The 12,891-nt window shown below is 38.3% G+C and overlaps 1 protein-coding gene across 1 annotated transcript in view; it reads left to right on the forward strand.

Moving 5' to 3' along the window:
* The window catches only part of C7 (complement C7), a 54,646-nt gene that overhangs the window by 39,175 nt on the left and 2,580 nt on the right, over nt 1–12,891 (forward strand). The window contains exons 14-17 of the mRNA XM_030882028.3: nt 1,609–1,741; nt 5,779–5,970; nt 9,862–9,952; nt 12,622–12,806. Coding sequence (XP_030737888.2) covers nt 1,609–1,741; nt 5,779–5,970; nt 9,862–9,952; nt 12,622–12,806 — 601 coding nt within the window. The remainder of the gene's footprint in view (nt 1–1,608; nt 1,742–5,778; nt 5,971–9,861; nt 9,953–12,621; nt 12,807–12,891) is intronic.

A 12,891-nucleotide genomic window follows, 5' to 3' on the forward strand; every position in this document is an offset into this window, starting at 1 on the left:
CACTACTTCTTACGATGAGGCTTTGGCTCCAAACACCAGGAAGTATCTCTTCATGGTACATAGGAGCTATTGTTCATCAGGATTTTCTCAGTGCCACCAGCCTTGGTTTCTCCGTGAAGAATTTGCCTCTCAAATGCCAGACCCTTGAACATATACTCACTGAGTGTTTGTTTGCTGAAATTTCCCCAAATGTAGGTACTGTTGGGAGATGTGTATGTGTGTGTGTATGGAGAGAGAGAGAAAGTGAACCTAGACTCTCTAACACTCATATTATCCCACCACGATCCACGAAGTTCCTGAAGGAAATATGCTTATAGAATGAGGCCAGGCAGACTCATAGACTTCAGCAAACCACGAAGCTGCTGTCTTCAACTGTAGTGCATGTGGTGTCCTGTAAGGAGCTGGGGGTTCCAAACACTGTCCCGTGGACTGGCTACATCATAGGCACCCAGGAAACTTAACAATAGATTGCTGCTTGCCCCTTGTTCTCCTTTTTTTTTCTCTCATTTTGTAAGTTTAGTGTAGAGCCTGAGAGTTGTTTTTTTTTTTTTTAATTGTTACTAATGGTTTTGACAGAGACGGCCAGGTTTAGACACTGTTGAGTTAGATTTTCTCATATAGAAGTCCCTTCTGCAAGGCAGTGGAAGGCCTAGGGGCTAGAACCAAGGCAGATCAAATATCTTTCCCCATTTTCTTCAAATCACAATGCCAATCTGGGTGCTCTTTTTCCTACCAATTCTCATGATGGAGCCAGACTGGGCCAGGAAGAGCAAGACTGTCTGTGAGAAGAAGGTGCCACAGAATTTTGTTCTATTGCCTACAGCAGAGCTGGTCCAGCTCCACGCCCTCTCCCAGGCCAGTTTTCTTCCCCATCTTCTTGAGTAGCCGAGAACTAGATGGATAAGGAAAGGAACCAAGAGAGACACCAAACAAGAATGATGACTCCCTCAAGGCTCGGACTTCAGATTCTTCCTTGCTTCCCAATGAAATCTCACCTCCTGGCATTATAAGCTAATGACATGTCCTTGAATCTGACTCAGCCTCAGCGTCACTTCCCTTACAGTGAAGGGGCTGGGGAGGGTAGTGGGTGAAGATCAACATGCTTCCCCTGAAAGTCATCAGTGGGAAGCTCAAACTTTCGTGAACATGTTGATAGGACATTTGAACATTTCTGCCTGTTCATAATGACATTTATTGGTCAATATTGCCAACGGACAGCCCATAACACCTCACTAGGAAGAGTTGACTGATAAGGACATTTCCAAAATCCGATGCTTTCCTGAAAGTATAATAGAAGTTACTTGAGTAGTGTCCACTAACATAATTTTAGTAAAATGTTTAGTATAATGCTTGGTTTTGGGGAGCTGTCAATAAATTATAGTACAGTGGCATTAATAGCTTTATTTCAATTAATGGTGGTACCAGTGTTGTTGGCTAGGACTCTACAGGAAAAAATAATTTTACAGACAATTTCCAAAATGAGTTATTTGAATGTAGATTGCCTGATGATTAAAGAAGTCATGATTTATAGGCTGAATATATCTAAAGAAACATTTTGTTAATGCAAAAGAGATATTCTTCCTTTCTCCATCTTTTATTTCTGTTTAGGATGAAGGTGCCATGTTTCCTGTTGGCAAAAACATAGTGTATACTTGCAATGAAGGATACTCTCTTGTTGGAGACCCTGTTGCCAGATGTGGAGAAAATTTACAGTGGCTTGTTGGGAAAATGCATTGTCAGAGTGAGTGGCCTTGATGATAGTATATAATTCAAGATGAAAGAATAGTGTGGAAAGGAATAAATCAGGATAAATAACCGCTTACCATATGCCCATGTCTTGATCTCCTTTTCCTGAAAGGCTTATATGATCCTGTCCAAATTTCAGGAATATCTTGAAAAACCCCTCAGCTTTCTCTAGTTGTTAGTGCTCCTGTTAGGTGAGGCACATTTTATTGCAATTTTAAAGTTTCTGGTGCAAATTAGAATGGGTCAGGGAGTTCAGTTCTGGTTAAGACCATCAGGATGTTCTTTAGAGTTTAATTACCAGGGATTTACCACAATCTACTTCCTTAAATGCTTTTGATCCTATTTTGTTTAGATATAGCATCTGAGTAAGTGCTTCTGCATGTTGTATCACCCTAACGCTATTTTCTGGTTTCTATCTCAGCGGTGCTACAATATAAGATTCTTCAGCAGATGGATAGACAGCACTACAGGGATGTATTTATCCTATATCAGTTGGTCTAGGCTATATGAGGAAAGTCCTAGTGCACACAGGTACATTTTAGTCTCTTGAGTACATACATATTAGTAAAAGTTCTGAGTTGTCAGGTATACATACATTTAGAGTTAGTAGACGCTACCAGTCTTCCAAGTGGTTGTACATCCCGGACAGAATCTGAGAAGTCAAGATTGCTCTGTGTCCTCACCTACACTTGATATTGTCTATCTTAATTTTTTTTTTTTTAGCTATACTGGTGAGTGTGTAGCAATATCTTATTTTTTAATTTGTATTTCTAAATTTGTATTTCTTCTGATGACTAATGATGTTAAGCCTGTTTTCATACATTTATTGGGTATTTGGATACTTTTTTTGGTGAAGTGGCTGTCTAATCTTTTGGGCATTTTTTCTGTTGGTTTGTTAGTCTTTTTCTTACTGATTTGTAAGGTCTCCTCTTGTTCTCTCTGTTTCTGTCTGTCTTTCTGTCTCTCTGCCCTAGAGTCCTTGGGAAGAAATAAACTATCAATATTGCCAAAATAGAATATAAATATTCCCTAGCTAAGAGTATTAAAACCAAACTTTAGTTCTTTTAAAAGATTAATAAGATACTTCTGCTTGAAAAGCTTCTTTTTCTTTATTGTGTATCTACTGGTGAAAAGTTGTCCCAGTATTTGTTCATCTAAAACGTTTTTATTTTATCTTTACTTTTGAAGGATAGTTTTACTGGATAAGGAATTTTAAGTTAGCAGTTATTTTCTTTAAAACCTTTAAAGATTTTATTACATTGCCTTCTGACTTCATTGTTTTTTAGTGAGAAGTCAGCTTTCAAGTTTATTGTTTCTCCTTTGGAAATCGTATTTTTTTGGTCTGGTTGCTTTTAAGATTTTTTATTTTTTTTTCTTTTCCAGAAGCAACTCTACTCTGATGTGCCTAGGTGTGATTTTCTTTGTCTTTGTCCTGGTTGATCTTCAAAGCACTCTTGAACCTATGCTTTAATGTCTTTTGTCAGTTTTAGAAAATTCTTCACCTTTGTCCTCAAATATTGCTCTGTCTCATTCTTGCTCACGTCTCCTCATGAGACACAAATTATACATTTTTTAGAATGTATATACATATACATACGTGTGTGTGTGTATATATATATATATATTTCTTTGTTTTGGTTTGGTTTTTTTTGCCATGCCCTGTGTCTTGCAGGATCTTAGTTCCCCAACCAGGGATCGAACCCAGGCCCAAGACAGTGAAAGTGCCAAGTCCTAACCACTGGATTGCCAGGGAATTCTCTACATTTCTTTGTTTTACATCAGTTTTTCTCTCTCTGTTTCATTTTAAATATTTTCTATTGATCTATATTCCAGTTTATTAATTCTCTGTACAGTTGTGACAATCTGCTTTCAAGAACTCTACTGAGTTCTTTTTTTTAAATTTATTTATTTCTTTTTGGCTGCGTTGGGTCTTCGTTGTTGTGTGCGGTCTTTCTCTAGCTGCAGCAAGCGGGGGCTACTCTTCCTTGAGTGGGCTTCTCATTGTGGTGGCTTCTCTTGTTGCGGAGCATGGGCTCTAGGCATGCGGGCTTCAGTAGTTGTGGCACATGGGATCAGTAGTTGTGGCTCGCAGACTCTAGAGCACAGGCTCAGTAGTTGTGGTGCACGGGCTTAGTTGCTCCATGGCATGTGGGATCTTCCTGGACCAGGGTTCGAGCCCGTGTCCCCTGCATTGGCAGGCAGATTCTTAACCACTGCGCCACCAGGGAAGCCCGTCTACTGAGTTCTTAATTTCATTTTCCAATTCTAGATATTCCATTTGTCTACTTTTCTATACTTTCTAATTCTCTGTTGATATTCTCCATCTTCTAATTTCATTTTTCCAACATATTAATCATAGTTATTTCATGGTCCATGTCTGTTAACCCCATCATCTGGATCTGCTGTAGATGTTTCTACTGTTTTTTTTTTTTTTTTTTTTTTTGCGGTACGCGGGCCTCTCACTGTTGTGGCCTCTCCCGTTGTGGAGCACAGGCTCTGGATGCGCAGGCTCAGCGGCCATGGCTCACGGGCCCAGCCGCTCCGCAGCATGTAGGATCTTCCCGGACCAGGGCACGAACCCGTGTCCTCTGTATCAGCAGGTGGACTCTCAACCACTGCACCACCAGGGAAACCCCTCTATTGTATTTTTGAATGTTAGATTAGTTTTGGTTGAATGCCAGATTTATATGTAAAAAAAATACATATGGATGATGTTATCTTCCTCTAGAAAAGATTTAGGTTTGTTTCTGGCAAGAACAAGGCTTGTTTATGTCTGCTTTACCTTTATCTTAGGTATCCATTAAGGGATCATAAGGGAAAGTATGGGGTTTCTACTGAGCCTCCTCCTTTGTAACAGGACTGGACTCTAATTTTTGGTCTCCTAGCCCTGTGAGACTGCTAAAAACTCTATGCAGCTATTCAGCCTCTGAGTTGCAGCTTCCTCCTTAGTTTAGCAGCCCTTCAGCACATTAAAAAAAAAATGTTTTTTTTCAACTTTACAAATAACCTCAAGGACAGAAGCATTACTAAACGTTGTAATCACTACTTTAGACTTCCCTTTTTCTAGAGTCTTGGGCCTTCAAATTTCCATTGCTCTGATTGTTGTCTGTTGCTCTCAGAAATACTCTTTCTTTAACTTTGTACAGCCTTTCTATATGTCTTAGTGGGAGCATTCGTGTGAAACCAGCAAATGTGTCATGGCCAGAAATAAACAAATCTGAAGCTAAATTATTAGCTTTCTGAAGGCAGATTATGTGACTGGTGTTTTGTGTCCCTAGTAGCACACAGCATATTTGGCAAAATATAGACACTCAATAAATGCTGATTTTGAATGAATGAATGGATTGTCTGATTAAAATGGTGCAGAAATAAAGCAGTACTTTGTAGAATATTGTCCAAAGTCCACTAGAGAGATTGGCAAGATTTTTTTTTTAATCATGAATTCTGACTCGCCTTCCATGACTATGCATGTTTCTCATTCTTCTTGTTTTTTCAAGTAGAAGATTTGAGCTAATGAATGTGATGGAATAAGAAAAGATAGAACTGGGAAACCAAAAATGATTTAACACTTTTATGGTTGCAAGGTTAAAGGTGGTTCTTTAAAGATTTCAGATGGCAAAATATCTAATTGGGTACATGCTAATGATATGCAAATGAACACAGCTCTTGGGAAATTTCTGGTGGGACTTCACCAGACAAGAAGTAGCAGCTGTAAAAAGTCTGGTTTTAACAGCAGGCTGGACTTCAGGACTCTAAAAGGCTTATTCATTTTAAGTTGTCACATGGCTTTGAGGGCAGGGGTGAGAGAATGGGAACTGTTTTGGCCTTCAGTCATTCATGTCATTAACATGCCAGGCATGTTGGGATATGTCTTTCAGGGCATCCTAAGAGTGAACTCGCCTCTTCCTCCTTGTCCTCTAATTAGAAAAAGCAGAACAAGTGTATCAGCACCATTCAAGGCTGTCATTTTTTTTTTTAAAAGATGGTTTAGGAAAGCAGTGACCCTTGTATTCTTCTCTCTTTTCTCTTTAGAAATTGCCTGCGTTCTACCTGCACTGATGGATGGCATACAGAGTCATCCCCACAAACCTTTCTACACCGTTGGTGAGAAGGTGACCTTTTCCTGTTCAGGTGGCAGGTCCTTAGAAGGTCCTTCGACATTTCTCTGCGGATCCAGCCTTAAGTGGAGCCCTGAGATGAAGAACGTCCAGTGTGTGCAAAAAGGTGAGTGGCTCTTGGGTCTGTCCAAGGACACGTACACTCAGGGAATGAGAGTCCTTGCGGCAGTTCCTCAAGGCACTGAACCTCCAAAGCGGAATCACTCCCTCCATCCCTGCCCTGCTACAAGAAGGTCAGTTCATAGAGTGGGTAACAGACTTTTTTGCACATGGCACAGATAAACTCACAGAATTCAAGGAAAGGCAAGAATAGCCCTGGTGATTCTGAAATTTTAACTTAAATCCTTCATATCAAAGATTAGCTTTATATTTGTTAAGGTGCCAAGAAAACAAGGAATTTCTAAAAGCTGATTTGTGGTTTCCTCCTGATTTTTAAAAATGTACTTTTATGAAGTATAGAGTTGAGATCATAATTTATATAAAATTCTGTATGTTTCATTTTTTGGGCTCTTAGAGTTTATTAGTGGTATTGAAATTGAAAATATAAAAGCACTTACATATAACCCTGCAAAGCAGAGTTATTGAAGGAAAAGTAGTGTGGTCTGTGAAGTTGTTCTTATAGGTCGAAATCCAAATATCCAGTATTTTGAACACATGGCAAATTAAAATAGTTTTTAAAAAAATTTTTTATTGGAGTAGAGTTGATTTACAATGTTGTGTTAGTTTCGGGTGTACAGCAAAGTGAATCAGTTATACATATACATATATCCACTCTTTTTTGGATTCTTTTCCCATATAAGCCATTACAGAGTATTAAGTAGAGTTCCCGGTGCTGTACAGTAGGTCCTTATTTGTTATCTATTTTATACATAGTAGTGTGTATATGTCAATCCCAATCTCCCAATTTATCCCTCTCCCCCCTTTCCCCCTGATAACCGTAAGTTTGTTTTCTACATCTGTGACTCTATTTCTGTTTTGTAAATAAGTCCATTGGTATAAAATGGTCTTTTAAGAAGCTAAGGCAGGAAGAGATTTAGAAAGCCAAACTATTTCTTTTAGAGATACTTAAAATGGGATAGATTTGTTTTCAGAATAACTTCCTCTTTCTTTACATTTTTTTTAAGAAATGGAAAATATTATGTTTTTAACAATTAAAAACAAGAAGAAAATCACACTTGCATTCTATTTTATATGATATTCTTATTTCTTGAGTATATAATTTTTAATTCGATGCTGAAATTTGTCTTCTATAGTGAAGATGAAGTAGTTGATTCCATGAATAGTAATATTAGGTGAATTAGATCTTCACAATTGAAAAGAGAGCACTCTGTGACTGATTGTGTTAAATAGATCACAGAGGACAGAATGGGAGGGCTGCGTGTCCAGTGGAATGGCTGCCCTGCCTGTTCTCACATGTTCTGTAGCTGTCAGAGCAGAGACAGCTGCTTTGTTTTCTACATGCACTGAGGTATAACTATGAGTTTATTTGGGATAAAGTAATGGACCTGTACCAATAATGCTAAAATTAAGGAGAACAATGTACAGTTGATGAGGTTGCTCTTTTCTTCCAAATGAGATTATATACTTGTTTTTTTCTGAAACGTCTTTTTCAACTTTATAACACATTTGGTATGAATTTTCTCCCACTCAGTAGCAAATTCTATTAAGGTTTTAATTAAGGATGTTTTTCAGATCTGTGTGTTTTTCAGAAGCCTTAGATAACAATAATAACTACCCTTAACATAAGCCTATAACTAAAGGTTCCAGGTTTGTCAGCCTCCAGAGTTTGAAAATACCTGATGTACAAGTATTTAGTCTTTTTTATATTGTGGTAAAATATACACAACATACAATTTACCATTTTAACCATTTAAAAATGTGCAATTCAGTAGCATTAAGTACATTCCCATTATTGTTCAACCATCACTGTCATCCGTCTCCAGAGCTTTTCCATCTTCCCAAACTGAAACTCTGTATCCATTAAACACTAGCCCGTTATTTATCCGCACCCGCATCAGTACTTAGTCTTGATGGGAAGATATTTGATTTTAAAATAGTAAACGTACATACTGTAGGTGGGTCCTAAGAGTGTGTTTACTTGGTTAGTCAAGCCATGAAGATAACAAAGCTATATTCTTTTTAAATGCAAAAGTCTTTGGTGTAGGTAATTCTACAAGCGATTTTCCGCAAAGAAATTATAATAACTTTTAGAAAATATTTAAAATTTGAAATTCTATCCTTATGAACAGTTAGCAAATAAACTGCTAATAATAATACAGAACTAATGTACATGGCTTAATCACTGAACTTCAGTTTTGGTCCATTTAGATCAGACTTTCCCAACCCCAGCACTACTGGAATTTGAGCCCTGTTAATTCTTTGTGTGGGAGCCTGTCCTGTGCCTTATCTGATGTTTGGCAGAATCCCTGGTCTCTGCTCACTAGATGCCAGTAGCGTCTCACGGGGGTGACAACCAAAAATGTCTGTTGACATTGCCAAATGTCCCCAGGGGCAAACATTTGCCCCTGGTTGAGAAGCATTGATCTAGATAATACCATTAAAATATTTTATTTTGGAATTACTTAGGATTTCAGAAAATTTGCAAGTATAGTTTCCATATACCCTTTACCCATCTTCCCATAATATTAACACCTTACATACCTTGACACAATTTAGTTGGTCAAAACCAAGACATTAATATTAAATAGTACCATACTATTGACTACCCTACAGACTCTATTCATACATCACCGTTTTTCCACCGATGTCCTTTTCATGGTCTAGGATCCAATTCAGGATACTACGTTGCATTTAAGATAATACCATTTCAAATTGGGCGATTGGGATTGACATGTATACACTGATATGTATAAAATTGATGACTAACAAGCACCTGCTGTGTAAAAAAAATAAAAGATAATACCATTTCAAAGAAAAATGTTTAAAGAATAAGTACTTGCTAGAGACCTTGCTGGACACGGCAGGCATACTTCACCTTGCTACCATTTTTACAAGTTTATACCTTCCTTGTTCATGAGATTTTCCTGTCATGTCTAAAGCTCTTATGTTTTCCGAAGTAAGGAAGTATTCCATAGTTTGTGCACCCATAAAAACACATCCTGCAGACAAATGACCTTTATAGATATATCCAGCAGGTAGCTAGTTTTATGATGCAAAAGTGTATGCCACTGAATTCCATTGTAATGAAGCTGGCAGGAGGTGGAAATTGCAGGGTGGTGCAGACTGTTCACATTGTAGGCAGGCATAGCCTAGGCCGTGGCAAATTATGCTCTTGTAAGTTGGACCAAAGTGTTTTCCTGTCAAAACTGGAATGATGATTGGCTTTCTATCAGTTTGTAAGAAACATAAAATAAAGGAAAGGATTTTATTAATGTAAGTACCTCCAGACATTTAGTCACTGTTGAGGGGAGACCACTTGGACATTTACATGTAAGAGGTTATTATAGTTGTCCTTGAGATGCTGAGAGTTCTTCTTGTATAGGTCAAGTGATGGTATGCTTTCTGTCTCATTATAGGCACAGTGGGCAAAATACGTCCACATAACAAACAGTTTTTAAACCCCCATGTACTTGATGAAAGGGAGCCTACTCTATGGGCCTTCAATTCAGACAAACATGGACTTCAATCCTGGCTTGGCCAATTTGTTAACTAGCATGAATTTCCTAACTTTTCTGTCTCTTAGTTTCCTCATCTCTTAAACGGGCACTAATTAAGGGGATTAAATATCACAATGTATAAAAAGGGCAGGGCCAAGAGTAAATGCTCAAGAAATGGTAGCTATTATGACCAATGAAATTGGGTGGTCCTAGGAATGCTCTAGCTCTTGTAAAATGCTTTATAGCTTTATTTTTTACTGTACAAACTTGTTGCAGTTGAGAATATTACAGAGCCTGGTTCAACAATTAAAATAATACCTTGTTTGCTCTGAAGAAGCTTTTCACCTAATGATTGCCTCTCCATTATTGTTTTCTTTTAGATGCCCCTTTGGCACCGGAAGTGCCTGAATGTCAGCGCTGGGAGAAACTGCAGAATTCAAGATGTGTTTGTAAAATGCCTTATGAATGTGGGTAAGCTCTGTCTTCTTCTCTGTTTTATTTAAAATAGATGGGATGATTTCTTAATGCCATTTGAAGCAACATGGATGGACCTAGAGATTGTCATACTAACTGAAGTCAGTCAGACAGAGAGAGACAAATATTGTATGATATCACTTATATGCGGAATCTAAAAAAAAAATTGATACAAATGAACATATCTGCAAAATAGAAACAGACTCACGGACTTAGAGAACGAACTTATGGTTACCGGGGGGAAAGGGTGCAGAGGATGGATAGTTAGGGAGTTTGGGATTGACATGTACACACTGCTATATTTAAAATAGGTAACCAACAAGGACCTACTGCATAGCACAGGGAACTCTGCTCAGTATTATGTAACAACCTAAATGGGAAAAGAATTTGAAAAAGAATAGATACATGTATATGTATAACTGAATCACTTTGCTGTACACCTGAAACTAACACAACATTGTTAATAAACTATACCCCAATATAAAATAAAAAAGTTAACAAATAATAATTAAATTAAAAAAAATAGATGGCATGATTTCTTAGATGCCAGTCTCTGTTAGCTCAAAGATGTTACTTACCATGGGTTAAGGGTCTTTGCATTTCAGTCCAGTCCATTTGCTGCTTGTTATTTGCCTGGGTCACCAGGACTGACCATTGGTGGCGTTAGGCAGTGATCTAATCTAGCTGGTGAGAAAGGCTGAAGGACTGCTTGAGACCGCTTGTTCTCTACATAAAATGGGGCAAAATGACAAAACCGTCACCTGAGGATTTAGAGCTTGAGGAGATTGGGGCTGAAATTCCCATGAGATGTAAACTCTTAAAGATACCAAGAGAAACAAAAGCAGCCACTTTTCTGATTCTTGAAATATGTTTATTTCTAGATTTGCATTCTAAGAACACCACCACACTTGAAATCACTCCATTGTAGAAAGATATCTGGAGTAATTACTGGTTGTTGGATACAGAGGGCATGATTAAATTGAGACAAGAGGAGGTTTACTGGTGGGACTATTTACAGAAATGTGGGCAGAGTAAAGAAAACTGCAAGCCACGGGGCAGTATTCCTGGACTGGTAGCAGTTCGGGTTTATAGGATCTCCATGCCCAAGCCAGAAGGCGTGAGAGAGGAGCACTTATGAAAACCTGTTGACAGAGCGCTAGTTGAGGAAGAGTTGAGTCCCTCATTTGGGGCCCTCAGAGATCCCCAGCAGTGAGCCAGGGGAATAAAACCCCCCATTGTACCCTCTTCTCTCCCTCCAGTCTCTTGCCAGACTCCCCCATTGATCAAACACCCCTGAAGCTAGAGGACAAGGAAGTCTATTGATGTGGTCCATACATGTCAGCCTCCCAGGCAGGGTGGAGAAGAGTGGAGGGTGAATCTGGAGAGGCAAATGGAAGGTATCCAGTCCCCAGGACTTACTGGCCATCTTTAAGGTTAAGAATCAAAACACAAATTATTAGCCAATTACTTGGCTTTCAATTAGTATGGTCACCAAAACACATCTCCTTGAACACCTACATTGGGTAATGATGACTATGGTGGTATCTTATAAGAAGTAACTTCTCATGTGAAGGAGAACATAAAAGTGAATAGCATAAGTGGAAATGGTCAGCCCAGAATCTTCTGACTGTGCTGTTATTCTCTATTAATCATTGTTTGCTTTGACTCACTTTCATCCTCTTTCCAACTTCTCTGATTCATTGAGTTTATCTGCAGCCTGTTTATAAATATGGTAAGAGTTTTAACATCAGATACTGATAACAAGATAGATGGCCTTGTAAGTTCTCTGCCCTTTAAGCTGTTCTGCGTACTTCTATGTAAAGTTTAAATAAACAGATAAAAAAGAAATACTAGGATTTGTTTCTGTTATGTAAATGTCCAAATAAATTTAACTCTTGTTCAGAGAAGTAAACATTAGAGCTAAATATATATAAGTAAATATAGATTCTGTTTATTATTCAAAACAGCCTTGCTGTCTAGGGTTTCGCTACAGTAATTGTTTCCTTACCCATCAGCATTCAGAAATGTGGTTGTTTTTATTAGTGACATTTCAAATAGTTGGCACTATCTTAACACCAATGCATACGAAAAAAAGTAACCCATTTTATGGAAATATTTCTAAACTATTTTGTAAACGTAGATACTCTAAAAATAGCGTTGAAAAATAGAGTTCATTTTCCCTTGAGGATTCAGTCATCAGCTGTGGATAATGCTATAATATGGACCTGAACTCTCAGGGCTGCTGGCTTGGGAGGAGATACTTTCTTCTGCAGCCAGTGGTCCCATTTGACTCCCATTCCTCTGAGTGTTTTGATCTTTGCTGATTTTCTGCCTCCTTCTTTGTCGTCAATCTACCATCTGTGGCTAGCAGACGTTGCCTTCTCTTCTAATTTGCTGTATCCGATCTGTTCTAGATGAAACTACATTGACACTAGATATCTAAGCTTGTAAAACTTGTGAGTAAATAAAGAGCAAAATATGTTCATTTTGAAGATTGGAGGGGGTTGGGCCCTAGTAATGAGGGGCATTTGCATTTCTGTTCCATCTTTTTGCTGTAGGTGACAACATCTGAGTCATCGAACCCAGAGCCTCACCTTTCACTTCTCAGTCTCAGCTTTGAAGAAAGAAAATCTTGTAAATAAAGTAATTTAAAAAATTTGTTTCAGATCCTCCTTGGATGTGTGTGCTCGAGATGAGAGAAGCAAAAGGATACTGCCTCTGACAGTTTGCAAGATGCATGTTCTCCAATGTCAGGGTAGAAATTACACTGTTGCTGGTAGGGAGAGCTGTACTCTACCTGCCTCAGCTGAGAAAGCTTGCGGTGTGTGTCCACTATGGGGAAAATGTGACGGTAAGGGGCATTTCATATTTGTAGCTACAAAAATGCTCAAGTAATAGGAGTGAAGTTTTCTAGTTTAGCGGCAGATCAAAGCACA

This window comes from Globicephala melas, chromosome 3 (genome assembly GCF_963455315.2).
Source record: "Globicephala melas chromosome 3, mGloMel1.2, whole genome shotgun sequence".
Lineage (NCBI taxonomy): Eukaryota > Metazoa > Chordata > Mammalia > Artiodactyla > Delphinidae > Globicephala > Globicephala melas.